At 39.7% G+C, this 19,168-nt stretch overlaps 2 protein-coding genes across 10 annotated transcripts; one reads left to right on the top strand and one right to left on the bottom strand.

Moving 5' to 3' along the window:
• The first annotated feature begins 3,708 nt into the window (after positions 1 to 3,708).
• On the top strand, positions 3,709 to 6,708 carry LOC112166469. Of its 9 annotated transcripts, none has more exons than XM_024303321.2 (7): positions 3,710 to 3,887; positions 4,011 to 4,137; positions 4,498 to 4,606; positions 5,210 to 5,318; positions 5,423 to 5,623; positions 6,236 to 6,307; positions 6,473 to 6,708. In XM_024303321.2, exons 1-6 carry the CDS (start codon positions 3,806 to 3,808, stop codon positions 6,265 to 6,267), a joined length of 660 nt encoding a protein of 219 aa, XP_024159089.1. In that variant the 5' UTR covers positions 3,710 to 3,805; the 3' UTR covers positions 6,268 to 6,307; positions 6,473 to 6,708. The 9 variants fall into 9 exon arrangements, 7 of the variants coding, with proteins under 7 accessions (XP_040362697.1, XP_024159089.1, XP_024159090.1 ...); XM_024303320.2 differs by having other exon boundaries at positions 3,711 to 3,887; positions 6,250 to 6,307; XR_002923283.2 differs by having other exon boundaries at positions 3,715 to 3,887; positions 4,007 to 4,137; positions 5,253 to 5,318; positions 5,426 to 5,623; positions 6,250 to 6,307.
• Positions 6,709 to 15,892: 9,184 nt separating this feature from the next.
• LOC112166605 (L-type lectin-domain containing receptor kinase IX.1) lies at positions 15,893 to 18,574 on the bottom strand. The gene has a single exon (XM_024303483.2). The coding sequence runs from the start codon at positions 18,509 to 18,511 to the stop codon at positions 16,361 to 16,363; it is 2,151 nt and encodes a 716-aa protein (XP_024159251.1). The 5' UTR covers positions 18,512 to 18,574; the 3' UTR covers positions 15,893 to 16,360.
• Positions 18,575 to 19,168: the final 594 nt, after the last annotated feature.

Raw genomic sequence — 19,168 nt, 5'->3', positions numbered from 1 at the left:
CAGACTCTTCTCAACATCAAAGTGAACTAGGTTTGATCCGAGGACAGTGTGGCAGACTTGCTCACTAAGTCATTGCCTAAATTCCACTTTCGAGAAACATGTTGGTAGCATCGTTTGCGGAAGTCATCCGAACTCCCATGACCGTAGTCATCAGGGGGAGATGTAGACATCAAGGGGAGATGTCTACATGAATGGTCTCGAAATGTGAAGGGTGTGTTGTGCCCTTTTTCCCCTTCGACCGAGGTTATTTTTGTCCCACTGGATTTTTGTTATTCGGCAAGGTTGTTAATGAGGCAACGAGAGGAGCACCACGTTTGGGCGACACAAGGCTCCTAGGATTGGACAATTTAAAATATTTTGCTTCATCATTGTTGGATTTAATTATTTATGAATTATATATATTTATTTATATTCTTCGTCTTATGGAGTTTTTAGTGAATTTAATCAATTTATGAATTTTTTTAGTTAAATGGGTCGCAGTGTTAACCCTGAAATGGTTCATTTTGTCCAACATGACACGACCTATTTATTAAAGGGTTAATGGGTTAAGCTTACATTTTCTTCATTCATTTCCCTCCTCTTTTTTTGTTTAGCTTTGATGAATACTATCATTGAATAGAATCCACAAATATACTTCATTTGAAATTTATTGATATCACGTAGAGCCTGTGAGATGGCTGGACAGAGTTTATTGTTTGAATGCCTTTTTGCCTCAAAATGCAATATTTTCTCAAACTAAGGGGCAGAAAAAAGAGCTGCATTCTTGCCATAACTGCATTTTGGATTCCAGGACTCTTTGCTTTATGGTTAGTTAGGATATTTCAAAAAGCATATACAGTTTTCTACTTCATATCCTTTTGGTAATTAACAAATGGTAACAATTGTATTTATCCATATTTTGTAATAGATGAACCTCATTTGAAAACTACTTTGTGCAGCTTCACTTCTATCTCAAAAACCAAAATCAGTCGGTAACAATAGAGAAGTGAACGATAATTTGGTCTTCTGTGTGTGAAAGGTGATTGAAGTTTTAAGTAAAAATTTTCATTTGTGCACTTAACAATTAACATCGATACTTTTCTAAAATTTATTATGTATTTTGACTTCTCTCTCTTTAATAGATTTTTGAACAATCTTGATATCACTAACTTTTGTTGTTTTACATACACTATTATAGCCAAGTATCACTGCACAAAAGAGAAACTGTAATGTGTTATTTTTAGTTTTGATTTGTTTATTTTGTTTAACTTTTCACCACTCAATTTTTTAACCTCATTCAAGTGTGACTACTATATCGCTATAATGGTGGAATGCTGAAATTACTTTGCTATTTCTATTCTTAGACAGCTCAAACTGAAAATGAATTCCATTCTCAAAAAAAAAAAACTGAAAATGAATTCCAGCTATAACTATATTTTTTTTTTTTTGAGATGACCAGCTATAACTATAGTAATCACCCTTTACAGAAATATTAGTTGAGTAGTGCTTTAAAACATGATGATACCACAGTTAATTCGTTCACTTCTTATTTTCTAAATTGGACTTTCTGGAGCAAATACTGCATTGTTTTAGATAGTTGGGTAGATTCATGAAATGGGGTTAAGTTCCAGCTCTAAGCAATATCCATGTTTTATGTCTATTCTGTGGTCATTTTGTGAAGATACATATTTTCTTTGTCACTTGAACCATTTATTTGTGAAGGCATAATTTAGATGATCTTATGTTCCATGTAATTATTCCCTTGCATCTAGATGAAAACTAAATTGTTATGTAAGCATAAGAAGCGAGGAAATGGTCGACCATAATTAATGAATTAGCATCAGTGATCATAAATACTTGGTTTGCACTGCAAAATCTCACTTGGTATGAGGTTTTGGTTTCACATACAGGGCCTGAATTATAGTACTATTCTGCACAAATCACAATGCAAGTTGATCAATTTGGCTTTGATTTTGTTTTCTGTTTCTGTTGCTTTTGAACAGATTAAGGTTTTGATTTGTTAAGGGTTTTGTTGATGCTGGATATGTCTAAATTGACTATACCTATTCAAATCTAAAGAACAATAGTGAGGGGGATTTAATCCAGATACATTTTGCTTATACGATATTCTTTTCTTACTTCTTTTCATTTATTTATATGCAGCCTCAGCTCTATTTGAACAGTGCAAATTACTTAGCAGCAACAGAGAAGCAAACAATCACTTTATCTCCTGTCTGCCAAAGCTAAGTAAAGTTTTAGGTAAAAGCCTCATTGTTATTTTTTACGTTAGTATACCAGGTAGCATCAATGACTATCAGTATATAAATTTTGAAATGCAATGCAGAATCTTTACTTCATATCACTGTCGAAAAGTTGGTGCTTTGTAGGAATATGCTAATAATTGATGTGTTTTTCTAGGGTACATTAAGGAAGGGTCAGCAAATAGCATTGAAAAGACTTCCAAAACCTTCAAACCAAGGCCTTGAAGAGTTTCAAAATGAGGTTACACTTATTGCAATACAGCACCATGTGAATCTGGTTAGAGGGAAGAAAAGATGCTGATATATGAGTACACGCCAAACAAAAGCTTGGATTACTACCTCTTTGGTATCTACATTCTCCATTGCTTTGAAATTTTGAATCACATTTAACTATAGCTTAAAAAGAGGCATAATCAGCACTTCCATATGTGGTCCAAAGGCGAAGCGACACTCATATAAGCTTGAAAGAAGCCTGCTACTCATTTTATCAATCTGATGTGTGTGAACCACTCTGCTCAACATTGTGTACGTGACTAATTGATCAAGGTTGGTAATCTACCTTCATATTGATCCAAGTAGATGCAATCTTTTGGATTGGCAGCAACGTGTCCACATCATTGAAGGGGTAATTCAAGGGCTTCTATGATTTATGTTTGGATGAATCGATCTATGTTTCTTCGTCCTTAATTTCATTCCTCAATCTTCTGATTCACCTTCCAACTTTATCTTCATTGCAGGTTCTATTATCTCACTACCAGTGGCGGAACTATTAAGGGGCCGGTGGTGGCCCTGGCCCCCCCAAACTTTTCAAGTGCACACATGGACACATGTAATTGGTGTATAGATTTAATATGATTTAGACAAATACTATAAGATTGGCCCCCCCATAACATTTTTCATAATTGTTCGGCCCCTCCAAATGGAACTCTCTAGTTCCGCCACTGCTCACTACCCTTCTAAGTTTGAAAGACTGAGATGGTAAATTTTCCTTAATTAATCATTAATTTTTTAGTTTATAAAATTTCGATGATATATCAAGAACCGGCATATGTGTAGTCTTTATATTCTGGATTTTCTTTTTCCTGATCGTCAGGTGGAGGACTGTCAATATCTTGCATCGGCTTTTGTTTTGGCCTGTATTAACTTGCAAAAATCTGAGGAAGCACCATTACAACAAATCTGGGCTTTTACTGCCTAAAATTTGCGGCGTGCGCTGAAAGCGTGCCGTAAATGACTTCCCTAGTTGGTCTTTTACGGCAAGCTATGAATGCGTGCCATAAATAAGGTGTCCGTATTGGTCTTTCAAGGCGTACTATTTATGTGCGCCGTAAAAGAAAATATCACGCCGTAAAAGACTTCTCTTATTGGTCTTTCACTGCATGCTTTTATTGCATGCCCTAAATGTTACTTTACATTTATGGTGGGCTTATGAGCGCTGTAAATAAGGGTACCGATTTTGAGATCCCGCTTATTCTTTTTGGCAAAATTCTAATTTCCCACCCGTTCTCTTACTAAAGAATTTCACGTTGCAAAGTCACAAAACAAATGCCTGACCCTAGTCCCAGATGCTATCAGCTCTCTCCTCCTCTCTGTTCTCTCTCACCCTTCTTCTCTTAATCCTTGCTCAAACTAATCCAATCATTCAAGGTGGGTGAATACCTCTGTCTCATCTCCCTGAAAATAAATTGGGGTTTCTTTCAGACCCGAGGATGAACCGCATGAGGTGAATCAAGAAAATCTGATTTCGCTTTTGGCTGTTTAATAAGGTAGCACGGGAAGGGCGAGTCCATCACCAAGGTCGCCTACTTGGATTCGGCCGGAATGGACATACCCTTGCCACGACATTCAGTTCCTCGATTTCTAGGGTTTCTCTAGCTTCGAATATTACCCTTTTTTGGTATGTTTTTCTACATTCTTTTGCCTTCGTTCCTTCATTCTTGCTTATGGAATCGCTGATTTTGGTTTATATTAGTAAATATTGCTTTCAATTTATATGAGACTTGCTTGGTCGGTTGCGTTTCTGATTGAACAGTGTGTTTTTCTTTGTAAATCTCTATAGATCTGTTCATGTTTATCTTTCAATTGGGTCAATTGTTAAGAACTGAGTTTGATGATTATTCTATCCGATTTGATTTTTACTCATAGAAAAATCAATTGGATTAGTATCAGATTCAAAGATTTTGTCTGCATTTTATTGAAATTCTGTTTTCTGAAGAGCTTATTCTCTTTCTGATTCAAGGAGTTTTTGGTGAACCAGGTTATCAGTAGCAGAGATTGCTTTTTATAGCAATCATGAGTTTGAGCAATGGAATGAGAACCTGTGCCAAGGTCTTGATGTGTTCAGAAGCACCGTTATCAAAAATCAGGTTACTTTGATGTCATATGTTGCTTATTCTTGTTGTTGCCACTGTATTTCGATGGCAAGTGTTTGCATAATGTGATAGCATGTACAAGCTTTAGAGAAAACAGTTGAATATGGTTTCCCGTGTGAGTAGTGTTCAAATGAAGGTCCTTGTGTTTAAATTAATTAGAGTACTATATTCCTTGCTAAGTGAAAATTCCACCTAGTCCAGGATGTACTACTAAGAATACAACTGAATTGTTAAAGTTTAAATGTTAAAATATGATAAAATGGGAAATATGTAGAGATGTGATGCTATTACACATTTCCCTCGCTGCAATTTATCTGTTACCTCCTGTATATTAAATGCCAAGTTCATGCCACAAAATCCGTCCTTGGTTATATCATTTTAATGTTGCACCTATATGAAGATGATCTGCTACTAATTTGATGAGTATTCACATATGACTATCAATTACATGAGCGGACAACGTAACAACATTTTAATGCAAAGATATTGCTTTTCTTCATCTGTGGTAATTTGTCATTGGCTATATTGGTTCAGTAATAGGAGCATTGTGGTGTTATTTGCACCATTCTAAATTTGTTACTTTTATCTGGCTTGTAGATTGTAGAATCCATGGGATGTAATCAATTATCTGGAAATGCAGGTATTCATTTGGATTCCTTGTCAATATTCAAGATTTCAGGACTTCGCGAAAAATATTATCATAACAGTACGAGTCATTCAGATTCTTTTAGTGCTTTTATTCTATATTGATTTGTACTTAATTAAATCAAGTGTCTCCATAGTTTGATATACCAGTATAAAACTTTGTAGCAGGTCACCTATCTAGTGGAGGAGGTACTTTTGTTGATAGAGCTGTCATTGCAGCAGCAAGAGCATTGCCTATTTGGTCAGATGGGGGATGTGCCTCCAATTCAAGCATGGAAAGACGAGCGATAAAGGAATTACAGGAAGAATGCCGACAGATGCTTGCAGCGTTTCCTACCAACTTTAAGGAAGACCAAAATATCCTAGGTAAGCCTGCTACACGGATCCTCATTTATGGGGAGGTTGTTAACTGTATTAGAAACTCATTTTTGTGGTACACACTTATTTAGTTTATGATCTGTCCACATTCACCATATCATTGTCCTTTTGGATAAGAATGCACACAACATATTGTTTGATCATCTAAAGGATTTTGCTAATACTTGATATCTCTGATTGATGTTGGTTGTTTTATGTTTTCTTCTTTGCCAGGCTCTTTGTTGAATATAGGGACTGGAAAAATGTCATGACAAAGTTATTTACTCGTGTATTTGCTTCACTTCCAGATGATCCAAAACTTGATGTTGTTGGTTATGTTTTCTTATTTGCCTGGGCTCTCTGTTAAATATAGGGACTGAAAAAATGTCATGACAAAGTTATCTGTGTGGGGTTAGAATTGAACTTGCCTGATGGTCATTTTTATTTTTAGCATGTTGGCTGCTTTACCTTTTGCCTATGTGGGATCAGACTTAGATTGATGTCCAAATTTCAGATCTTGGGATAATCCAGTACTTAATCATTTCCAATCTGACAATAATTAGATGTTTTTCTTATTACAAACTCTGAGTTTGAAATTTTTCATGTTGTTGACAATGGGAGATGCCTATTATCAGGAGCACTTGGAGCAGTGATTGACTGTAAGCTTCAATAGGTCCACATGATTGAAGAAGGGTAAATCTAAACTTGCACTACATTTTGGTTACTCATTTACAAGCTTAACAATGGATTTCTGTTGTATGGCCTTGGTTTTTATCGTTGGTACCATTACCTTGATCATTTTTGTTGTGGAAAACTAAAGGGAACCTGATTTTCTTGTTCACCATGTTTTCTTTACAGGATGCACTTGTTGCCAGCTTTACTTCACCTCTCTACTTGAATGTCTTCAATGGTGTGGTTAAGAACTACCTTAAATTCTTCTTTTGTATTTAGGTAACTTCAAATATGTTTAGGGTTTAGGGATTTGGGTTTAATTGATTGATGTAATGAGTTCTACTAATACATTTTCAATTGTTACTTTGTAAATGAAATAAATTATAATGAGGGTAATATGAGTATGACATTTGAGCAAAAAAGATTTTTTTTTGGTTTTTTTTTTTTTTGGAATAGACCTCATTTATGGCACGTATTGTGCGCCTAGGCCTGGCAACGTGCGGGTACGATGTGGGTTCTTAACGGACCGGGTTCTTAACGGGTTGACCCAGTAAGAACCCGTTAGCCTAACGGGTTTCGCGGGTCAAACCAGGTGGGTTTGCGGGTTTTCTGTTGGAACCCGTTAAAACTCGTAAACATTTTTTTTTTCTTTTCAACTTTTTATCAAAGCAATTAAAACCAATTAAGACTTATGTATATAACCCTTCATTTGTCATTTTCTCTATATGAACTTTTTTGGTTTTCTATTTTGAAATTTTTTTTTTCTATCTTTTTAGATTTTTTTTTCCTTTCCTCTTTGGGAAAATGTTACAAACAGTACCCGAACTAAGGCTCATTCTTAACTTCAGTACCCGACTATGCAAAACTATCACTTTGGTACCCCAAGTTTGAAGTTCGACCCAAGAATGGTACACGTCATCCATCACGGCGTTAACTAGCTAACCACGTGGCATATTTTGAGGGCCCTCATGGTTTGTCACGTAGCAAAGACTTAACGCTGTAATGGATGGCGTGTACCATTCTTGGGTCGAGCTTCAAACTTGGGGTAACAAAGTGATAGTTTTGCATAGTCGGGTACTGAAGTTAGGAGTCGGTCTAAGTTCGGGTACTGTTTGAAATATTTTCTCTTCCTTTTTTGACAAAAAATAATTCACAAATCACAATTATACGACGATCCAACGGTCGGACCCTCACAGATCACCTAGAGGATCATCTTTACCGATTTATACGATGATCCAACTTTCGGATCCTCACGGATCGCCCTTACGTTCATCCTCTCAAAATTATACGAAGATCCAACGGTTGGATCACCTAGAAGATCATCTTTACAGATTTATACGATGATCCAACGGTCAGATCCTTACGAATCGCCCTTTGTTTCATCCTCTCAAAATTATACCACTATCCAACGGTCAGATCCTCACGGATCACCTAAATGATCATCTTTACCGATTTATACGATGATCCAACGGTCAGATCCTCACGGATTGCCCTTAGGTTCATCCTCTCAAAATTTTACAACGATCCAACGGTCAGATCCTCACTGATCACCTAGATGATCATCTTTACCGATTTATACGATGATCCAACGGTCAGATCCTCACGGATCGCCCTTAGGTTCATCATCTCAAAATTATACGAAGATCCAACGGTTGGATCGTCCCGGATCGCCCTTAGAATCATCCTCACAAAATTATATTACGATCCAACGGTCGGATCCTCACGGATCGCCTTTTGAATCATCTTTGTACAATTATACGAAGATCCAACGGTTGGATCGTCCCAGATCTCCTTTAGAATCATCCTCACAAAATTATACGACGATCCAACGGTCAAATCCTCACAGATCTCCTTTTGAATCGTCTTTTCACAATTATACGAAGATTCAACTGTCGGATCCTCTTGGGGAAAAAGAAAATTATAAAAATGCCCTGGTTGAAAAAAAAAATTGGGGAATTCGTATGGGAAATAGGTTTTTGGGAAGGATTTTGAGTTAACGGGTTCCAACGGGTTTAGCCCGCAAAACCCGTTAATTTGCGTGTGGGCTTTTTTTAGCTCGGATTAATAAACGGGCGGGTTTGTGCGGGTTTTTAGCGTGCGGGTATAGTGCGAGTTTGCGGGCTACGGGTTTAAATGCCAGGCCTATGTGCGCCTTAACTAGGAGTTGAACCACTCTTTTACGGCATGCTATGTGTACGCCTTTAATAGGAGGTCTTTTAAGGCGTGCAATGTGGGCCGTAAATGACTTAAATGACATTTGTGGAACCACTTTTACGGAGTGTTAATTGTTCTTTTATGACGCATTTTTGCACACTCGAGTCTTTACAGCCTGTTTTTGTGTGCTGTAAATAGGCTTTTACGGCGCACATGGTGGGCCGTAAAAGACCAATTTTGATGTAGTGCACCCTGTATCTCCCTTACAATTTCAATTCACCAAAGCAGGGTAGTTTAATACTTGAATGTGACTGCCTTGGCTCCTTCTCTCTTTGATCCAAGAATCCAGCTGCCATAGCCCAAAGACACAATGTCCGTTTCTTCTTTGAAAATTCTTCTTTGACTGCCTTTACTACTCTGTTGCAAAGTCCGGATTGAAGAAGGGTTCCCACAGCCCTGCTGTTTCTTCAATTAAAAAATGTTACTCGAATTTCTCCGCCAGAATCAATAAATTCAAACCAAATCAAATTTGTAAATTTCTTCATTAGTTTACATAAACATTCTGCTATGTTATAAGATCAACCATATTATCATCTACAAAAGCAATTCCTCTTTTAAACAACTTTAAAAAAAAAAAAAAAAAAAAAAAACCCACCCCATTCCCACCCTGGATGGGGCTCGAGCTCTTTTAAACAACTTATTCCTGCAGCAAAGCGCTGGTATACTTTCTAGTGCCAATCTAAACTGCAGTTGGGCATGAACTCGTAAACAAGTAGGAGTTGGTTCATTTTGGTGGCACCAGCCAAGGAGTTGCACTAGATTTCGATGCCTGAGTTATTGAAGAATATGGTCTTCTTCTTACTTGTTGTTTACGTCGTCTGCATGTGGTGTGGGGTCCTCTATTGTTGTAAAGTCAGCATGGTGCATTAAAGTCTAATTCATGAATCAACATGAATCAAGTCTATTCATGATGAAGCATACAGTCTACTGTTAGGACCATTCTTTTTGTAGAAAGTGATTTTCCTTAAGTTGATGTTTCCAATTGTACACATATATAGCAGTAGTAAGCTGCTGTTACAATGCAGGCAATAAACTATATTTACAGCTAGAATAAAAACTGATAAGCAATTATAGCTCAGTATCAAAACAGCCTATGAACAAATCAATGGAGAAGAATTAGATGACTTGATTTCAGGAGAAGATTTAGTCTCTCTAACACCCCCCTCAAACTTGGCGGCTCCGGACGAACAAGTTTGCTTGAAAGGAGAAGATGACGTGACTTGTGAAGTGGTTTAGTGAGTAGATCAGCTGGCTGATCAACAGAGGGAATGAAGCAGACCCGATGACTACCAAGAGCAACTTTTTCGCGGACATAATGATAATCAAGCTCGATATGCTTAGTTCGAGCATGGAATACAGGATTGGACGCCATGTAGGTAGCACTAAGATTATCACAATGCAATAAGATGGGAAACTGAATGCGAGCGCCAAGTTCAAAGAGCAGATAACCCAACCAAGTAGTTTCAGCACAGGCATGAGCAAGGGAACGATATTCCGACTCGGCACTCGAGCGGGCAATCGTGGGCTGCTTCTTGGAGCACCAAGAGATCAAATTCGAACCAAGATACACAAGATAACCTGACGTGGACCAGCGGGAGTCGGGACAGCCCGCCCAATCCGCATCAGAGTAGGCGAAGAGGTGCACTGGCTGATGTTGAGGAGCAAAGGATAAACCATGACCAAGTGTGCCTTTGACATAGCGAAGAATGCGCTTCACGGCAACAAGATGAGGAAGACGAGGTTGACTCATAAACTGAGAAACCGAGTTGACCGCAAAAGCAATATCCGGACGTGTAATCGTGAGGTATTGTAAAGCACCGACGAGTGTCCGGAATTCAGTGGGATTATCAAGTAACGCACCATCAGTGGCAGTGAGAGAATCCTTGGTAGACATAGGGGTACTCATGGGCTTGGTAAGCAACATATCATGTTTAGAAAGGAGATCATGAGCATATTTGACTTGATTAAGGTGAAGGCCATGAGAGGAGGTGTGAACCTGCAGACCAAGAAAGTAGTGGAGTGGCCCTAAATCTTTAATGTCAAAACCACGGGAAAGAGCATCAATGAAGCTTTGAAGAAGGCGATCATGGCTACTCGTGACCACAATGTCATCCACATACAACAAAAAATAAATAGTGTGCGGACCATGAGCAAAAATGAATAAGGATGAGTCTGCCAAACTTTGGGTAAACCCAATAGACAACAGAAAAGATGTCATTCTCTGAAACCACGCCCGAGGAGCCTGCTTAAGGCCATAGAGGGATTTGTTGAGTTTACAGACATGAGTGGGGTGAGACTGATCAATGAAACCAGGAGGTTGAGTCATGTAGACATCCTCCGTAAGAAAACCATGGAGAAAAGCATTCTTGACATCTAATTGACGAAGAGACCAACCACGAGACACAGCAAGACTAATAACAGTACGTATTGTAGCAGGTTTGATAACAGGACTGAAGGTTTCATGGAAATCAATACCTTGTTGTTGGTGAAAACCTTTGGCCACAAGACGAGCTTTGAAGCGTTCGACGGAGCCATCCGGATTCCGCTTGACTTTGAAAACCCATTTGCAGCCAACAGTGTTCTGTGTGGGAGAAGAGGGAACCAAAGACCATGTGTTGTTCTTCATCAAAGCATTGATTTCGTCAACCATAGCAGCACGCCATTCAGCCTTTTTTGAAGCTTGAGAGTAACAAGTAGGTTCAACCGAGTCAACCATGGTGAGGAGAGCTCGAGGAATGGGATACCGCACTGTGCCATCACTTGGGATTCTGGGTTTTTGAGTACCATCTTGGAGGCGCGTGACCATTTGGTGTCTCGGAGGAGAAATGGTAGCCGGAGGGGGAGAACTGGACCGGAGGGCAGGGCCGTCGGTGGGAAGCCGATCAGGAGCAACAGTGGCCGACGATGTAGTGGTGGTGTTGATGGGAGGACCGGTGATGCCATGAGCAGCAGGAACAGCGGAGGGAGGCAGCGACGGAGCAGGAACAGAGGAGGAAGGCGGCGACGGAGCAGGAACAGCGGAGGGAGGCCTGGGTCGGCGGTGATATGTGATTACCGGTGGAGATAACGGAGGATTAGATGGAGGAGGCGCGACCAAGTCTGACGCAAGTGAATTCGTGGATTGATGTTGAACAGACGAGGTTGGCCGAGCGTTTGGGCCGCTGGGCAAGTGGGCATCGTGGATGAGAACAGGGCCGGTTAATTGAGTTAACTCCAAAGCCTTTGACACTTGAACGGATGGGTCCTGCAATTTTCTGTAAGGAAAACTGGTTTCATCAAATAAAACATGCCTAGAGACGTAGACACGACCAGATTTCGGATCCAGACACCGATAGCCTTTATGTTTAGGGCTGTAGCCTAAGAAAACACACTCAAGACTACGACTAGAGAGCTTATCCGAGACATAAGGACCAAGATGAGGGAAACATGAACAACCAAAGACCCGAAGAGAAGAATAAGAAGGCGGAGTACCATAGAGACGTCGATGAGGTGTATCCCAATCAAGGACAGGTGTAGGAAGAAGATTAATAAGATAAACCGATGTTAAGACAGCCTCAACCCAAAGATTATGTGGAGTACCCGAAGTAAGAAGAAGAGCACGAGCCATGGTGGCAATGTGGCGGTGTTTACGCTCGGCAAGGCCATTTTGTTGTGGAGTATGAGGACAAGAAAACCTTTGTTGGATTCCCAAGGAGTTACAATAGTTAGAGAAAGCATAACTGACATATTCGGTACCATTATCGCTTTGTAGAAATTTGATGGAATGGAGGAACAGATTTTGGATCATAGCAACAAAGGTTTGAAAATGAGTAAGAACCTCATTTTTGCGATGCATGGGATAAATCCAAGTATACCGAGAAAATTCATCAGTAAAGAGTACATAATACTTAAAACCACTGACTGAAGAAATAGAAGAAGACCAAACATCACTATGAATTATGTGAAATAGAGTAGTTGTAGTTGCATTATTAGATTGAAAAGGTAACTGATGAGATTTGCTTAACGCACAATCTTTACAAAATGACCGAAAAGATAATTTAGAACCAATAGAAGACCCTATACGGGCGAAAACATTCGACGAAGGGTGGCCCAAACGGTTGTGCCAGATGGTGGAGTGAGTGGATGTAAGAGCATGGGGAGTAGGAGACACACTGGACAGATCTAATGGATAGAGACCATCTTTATAGGGGCCCTGAAACAAGAGACGACCAGTAAGTAAGCAATAGATTTGATAAAAATCAGGAGCGAAAAGGAAAAATACACGATTGTCTTTTCTGAAACGAGCAACTGACAACAGATTTTTACGAATGGAGGGAATACGGAAGACGTCAGATAAAGAGAATTGAGAAGATCCTAAGGAAAAAGGAAGGGTACCAGTATGAGAAATGGGCATCGAATCCCCATTACCCATATACACATTATGAGGGCCACCATATGGTTGAGAGTGATTGAGAGGCATAGCGGTCATGTGGTGAGTAGCACCCGTATCCGGATACCAATTGGGATCAGCAGCAAAATGGGCTCCTGCAAAAGGTGCAGTAGTAGATGGCCCAGGAAATCGATGGGGACATTGATGCAGCCCATGTTGGTTGGTATGGCAATTGGGACACCACGTTGGAGCTGGGCCGAGAAGCCCATTAGGTGGAGAGGGGCGCACAGCCCAAGCAGGAGATGTAAATGGCCCTAGAGAGGGCACGGGCATCTGTTGCGCAGGAAAGGAAGCCGCAATCTGAGATGGACGACCACGGTAGGAGCGCCCACTGTTGGAGCGACCGTTTCTGGGAAAATTTCTGCCAGTATGGGAGCGATTGTCACGACGGGAAGAAACTTGGCTTTGATGATAGAGAGCAGTGACCGGAGTGGAATCAGAGGGGCGAGATTGAGAAGCGTCAAAGGAAAGAATCCGGGCACGCAGCTCTGTAAAGTCAGGGAGAGGAGATTTCTGCGTGAGAGCAGTACGAAGCATGAGATAGTCAGGACCAAGGCCATGGAGGGTTGCAAGTACCAAGTCTTCATCCGGAACAGGTTTGTTGATGGAGGACAAGGAATCAGCAATAGATTTGGCATGGCGAAGATAATCATCAACGGATTGGGTTCCTTTGTGAAGATCAAGTAGCTGCAATTTAAGATTGGCAGCGCTAGCCACAGAGCGCTGAGAGAAATGGCGAGCAAGACAATCCCATATGTCTTTGGCAGTTTCGAAACCAATGGTGAGTTGGGCAATATTTTCAGTTAACGTTGTAGTGAGGATACTGACAATGAGCTGATCCTGTTGAAACCATTTCGTATATTCAGGGTTGGGAATTGGAGTGGCTTGTTGAGGGTCAGAGGGAGTGGACATGATGGTGGGTGCAGGTGCAGATTTGGAGCCATCAATATAGCCCCAGAGATTATTGCCATTGAGGAACGGTTTGAGTTGACGAAGCCAAACCAAATAGTTGGTTTCGGTGAGTTTGATGAAGTTGGAGGTGTTGGGAGAGGGAGCAGAGGAAGGGGTGAGGGCAGCCATAGGATCGAGATGACAGAGGAGAAGGATCAGGTAAGAACCAAAACTACGGATACCATGTAGAAAGTGATTTTCCTTAAGTTGATGTTTACAATTGTACACATATATAGCAGTAGTAAGCTGCTGTTACAATGCAGGCAATAAACTATATTTACAGCTAGAATAAAAACTGATAAGCAATTATAGCTCAGTATCAAAACAGCCTATGAACAAATCAATGGAGAAGAATTAGATGACTTGATTTCAGGAGAAGATTTAGTCTCTCTAACACTTTTCTTCTATTGTTGTCTTCTGTCAGAAGACTTTTGTTCCAAGTCTTTTACTCTTTTCCGCTGCCTACATATGCTCAAGACTAGTAAAGCTTTACATACAATTCAATACAAAGAAAAATTGCACCAGTTTGTGATTATCACAAATGGTACCTGAACTATACCTTAATCTTATCGATGGTACCTGAACTTCAATTTTGATCACAACTAGTACCCGAACTTTTCGATTTCATTTTAAATGGTACCTAGAGCCACCTCCAATCACTATTCCGACTAAAAACGGCATGTGAGACATTCATAGTGATGATTTTTGATGATTTCGAGGGTTGCAAACATATATAGTGATGATTTTTTAGTAATAGACTTGTCTTGAACTTGTTTTTTTGCTTTTTGTCTTTTTAGATTTGGTTTTTTTGGCCGGAATAGTGATCGAAGGTGGCCTTAGGTACCATTTAAAATGAAATCGAAAAGTTCAGGTACTAGTTGTGATCAAAATTGAAGTTCAGGTATCATCGATAAAATAGAGGACAAGTTCAGGTACCATTTGGGATAATAACCCTTTTCTACATGAGTCGATTAATGATCGTTACTTCCGTTGCGTACTCCTTGAGTCCTTGCTCGTACATATTTCAAAATGAAAAATTATTAAACAATGCAACATCTAATTTAAAATTTGACCAATTACAAAAAAAGTCACCACATATATTGAACAGTTAATTAATTACCACGAAACATGTTCATATAGTTCAATATATTATATGTTTCTTAAAGCTAGCTAGCTATAACTTCTATCAAAAGAATTATGGTTAATTAGTGTTTAAAGAGATATACGGTCATGCATTTTCCAAAGATGGTGCTTCTAATCATCACATTTGAAGTACTCAACTTTTTTTGAACCTCTTCTTTAAAAGGAAAGAAAACATAAGGAATTATTTATAGAATTAGTACTCACGTACTCACCTTCTACGGATTATTCTCTTGGCTAATTATGGTGAAACAATGCAACAAGAAGAAAAGCATAGTGAGTTAGTGTTGTTAAGGATTAATACAATTCTAATGCAGATAGCTGCCACATCTCACTATTCTGATTTCTGTACACTAGCTTAGCCGTATAAATAGGTGCAGAGCTGTACTGTACGTATTCATTTATTTACAAACACATATCAAGAATAAGTATAGAGCATCTTCCTTTTCTTTAAGATTTTACAGCAAATCTTTCAAAAACGACCCTGTCAATTTGGAGATATGAATTTTATCATATTCAATAATACATGAGAATTGATGCATGGAAAGTATTACATACAATATTTTTTCAATTTTTTTGGTCAGGCGAGATAAGGGAGTGAGCAATAGTGTTCCATAACATGATAACAAGTTGATGATGAGAGCAAATTTGTTATCTAGAAATATTGTAAAGAGCAAAATGACTTTTAAGGAATACCAATATGAAGTACGTACAAAATGATTTTTAGGCATATCAATAACAATTTTCGGAATATATCACAATACAATACAATAAAGTACAAATGTACATGAAAGAATAAGGAAGTGTAATTTAGATTATCAAATTTATTAATTTATCAAACTAGATAAGCACAATGCTAAATTCGCTTACAATAAAGCTGCTGATTTTTATTTTCCCAATGAAAGATATGTATTAGATGGTCCAAATGGTACATTCAAATACAAGAAGCACAAAAGACTCCAGCAATAAGAGACACATAGGCCCTAAAAACAAGAGGCATATAGAACCAGCAATTGAGGCATTTAGACCTAGCATAAACAAAATAAAACTCATAATGGTTGTGGCCAAATTACAAATCGAAGCCCACAGATAAAAGAAAGAAACCATAAAATTTCTAACAGCCACCATCTTCATCAGCCGCAGAGCCTTCCGGTCATGGCAAAGCTCATGATGGCAGCAGCAAGAGATGGGTAGATGGAGAACTTGAAGGAAATAGAGGGAAGAGAAAGAGGAGGAAAATGAAGGAAAAGGGCAGATCTGGTAAAAAAAAAGACTGGGTGGATGGAGTGGAGATGGAGGTGAAAGTAGCGACGGTGGAAACGGAGGTGATGGTGAGACTCTCAAAATGATGGCTGATTTGATAAAATTTCTAGAGAGAAGGAGGACCCTCTCTCTCTAGAAAAAGCTGCTGATGGATTAGAATGGGTGATAGAAGATGAGGTTAACTGTGAGGAATTGATGGTAGAGCCATATCCTGAAGACTCACTTTGACCTCTAGTAGGGTCACCACTATACAACATCGACAGTGATAATGGAAGAGCAAAGGCCACCGGCATTGTCAATGGGAGATTGGGCAATGGAACTTCGAAGTTAAGCACTTGGATTGCTTGTTGTATCAAAGGCCTACAGTTGTGATCCGGATGAGCACACCATAACCCAACCATCATTAAGCACTCCATTTGCTTCTCATCAAATTCCTCGCACAATTTTGGGTCGGCTGCTTCAACGATTTTCCCTTCTCCATAGAGCTCCCAAACCCACTCGACCATATTGATTTGCTTTCCTTCATACCTGTGATCAATTGGTTTTCTCCCACAAGCTATTTCCAAAGCAACAACTCCGAAACTATAGACATCTGATTCCTTGCTAGCCTTTCCCGTTGTAACATATTCCATAGCCATGTAGCCCATGGTTCCGGCCACAATTGTTGTTTGCGAGAGCTTTCCATGGTCTACAAGCTTGGCTAACCCAAAATCTCCAAGTTTCGTGTTAAAATTGGAATCCAACATAACATTGCTGGATTTGATATCCCTGTGCAGCACACATTGTTCCCATCCTTGGTGTAGATACAGCAATCCCGAGGCCAATCCATGTGCAATTTTGTATCTTACCTCCCAAGTTAACAGGCTCTTTTCTTTGAACAAGTGAGAATCCAAGCTACCGTTGGGCATGAATTCGTAGACAAGTAGGAGTTTCTTTTCGTGGCACCAACCTATGAGTTGCACCAGATTCCGATGCCTCAGCCGACTAATGATACTCACTTCTGCTGCATACTCCTTCGTCCCTTGTTTAGAGCCCCTTGATATCTTCTTAACAGCTACATACGAGTTCATATCTTTGATGAACCCTTTGTAAACTCCACCAAACCCTCCCTCCCCAAGCTTTGCTTCCTGTACAAAATTATTAGTTGCAAGGGCCAATTCATTGTAGGAAAACTTCCTAGGGCCTGTCCCCTTTTCGAATTCTTCAGGAATCGAATCATTAAGTACCCTAGTATCATCATCACTCGTATCCTCTGTTCCTCTCTTTCTCTTGCAAAAGATGAACCAAACCAAAGCCAACACACCAACCAAGGTAAAACATCCACCAACCCCCAATCCAGCCACTAGTCCTATATTGTTGTTGGATCTTGTGGTCGATACTGCAGCATCATCATCCAGGGGAGTTGAAGAAAAATTCCATGAGACGATCTTATGCAGAGCAAATGAGCTTCCAGTTGAGGCAGAGAACCCAACGATGACCCTATCGGGTAAGTATTGAAGCAGATCGACTACGAAATAAATACTTTTGATCACCTGGACTTCGTGACCATCTATCGTAGTGAAGGCAACACTAAGATTTTTCGAGGTGGAGTTGTAACTAACTGTGGCATTATTTTCTTTTCCTTCCATGACACCACCATCCCATCCCTCGGTAACGTTAGACTTGACGGAGTTGATGTCGATGCCCACATGAGTGTAATTTATATCCATACCCCAATCAATCGATTTTGACAAATAATTAGGGTAGATATCAAACTCGACAGCCACAAACGGGTATTCAGTACTCGACATGGTAGAGTTTTCCAGCGTACTGTTGACAGGAAGGCCAAGACTGCTACCTGCTCCTAATATGAGGTTCAGTGAGGACCCGGGCGGTGCTAGGAAGAAGGCCAGCCCATCACCGTAGTTGGCGCTGTTGTCGGAGTCAATGGAGAATACGAAACTTGATGTAAAATCAGCGAGTTTTCGGGTGGAGTTCTGTCGAAGGAGGAAGGTTTCTTTGAAGGTGGCTCTACCAACGCTCCCATTTAGTTGCTCGCCAATAGCACTTTTGGTGAGTCGGAGAGAGCCATCAGGGGAAGCATCGCCCTCCATAGATATATTGCTGGTATCGGCAGGGCGAAATCTGGGGAAGTTGAAGGTCAATGGAGTTGCAGAGAAGAAGAAGAAGAAGAGAAGAAGCAGCAATTGGATCTTTAGGGACAACCAGAATGTGTTTTTAACTGCCATTTCTTTTTTCTTTCTTTTTTTTGGAGAAACTGTGTACGAGGATATTAGATATATAGTTGTACTAAAGCAAAATTTCTGACTATCACACTAATATTTTTCAGCGAACGACCAAGACCTAGTAATTACGATGACTTTGATAAGGACACCAATCAGCTATTTTCAGAACCACACCAGTAGACCATAATTGTGTATCACAATTATCCTTCTGTAACGGTTGTTTTTTACCAGCTAGCAATTAGGATAAGGATTGTAAGATTTGAACACTAGTTCGTTGATCCACGAGATGAAATCTTTCCTTTCAGCATCTTTAAATTTGTAGGCTTTCCCATTTGCTGGGCTTGACTGAAAAGTATGTTTTGAATTTTCTGCTTTTATCCTTTTCTCTGTTCTGGCACCTTCTAGACTTGCTATATGCTCCAAGTCTTCAGGACCTAAATAACCTTTGAATTTTCTCATTAATATACATTCCCTGTACTGTACCCAGTCATATATATAATTGATGAGAGTGGGGTGCCCGGGAGAAATTTCAAACAACTAATTAAGATTCAACGTGAGGTATCAATTTCATCATGTTTCTAGACAGGGTAATACCACTCTGCCTTGAAACGACAGTCTTAACTAGCTAGTCGAAGAGAAATCCTACTCTTTGTGCAAGTT

This window comes from Rosa chinensis, chromosome 5 (genome assembly GCF_002994745.2).
Source record: "Rosa chinensis cultivar Old Blush chromosome 5, RchiOBHm-V2, whole genome shotgun sequence".
NCBI classification, from domain to species: Eukaryota; Viridiplantae; Streptophyta; class Magnoliopsida; order Rosales; family Rosaceae; genus Rosa; species Rosa chinensis.
The sequence above is the reverse complement of the archived record's forward strand: the minus strand, read 5'-3'. Positions and strand labels throughout refer to the sequence as shown.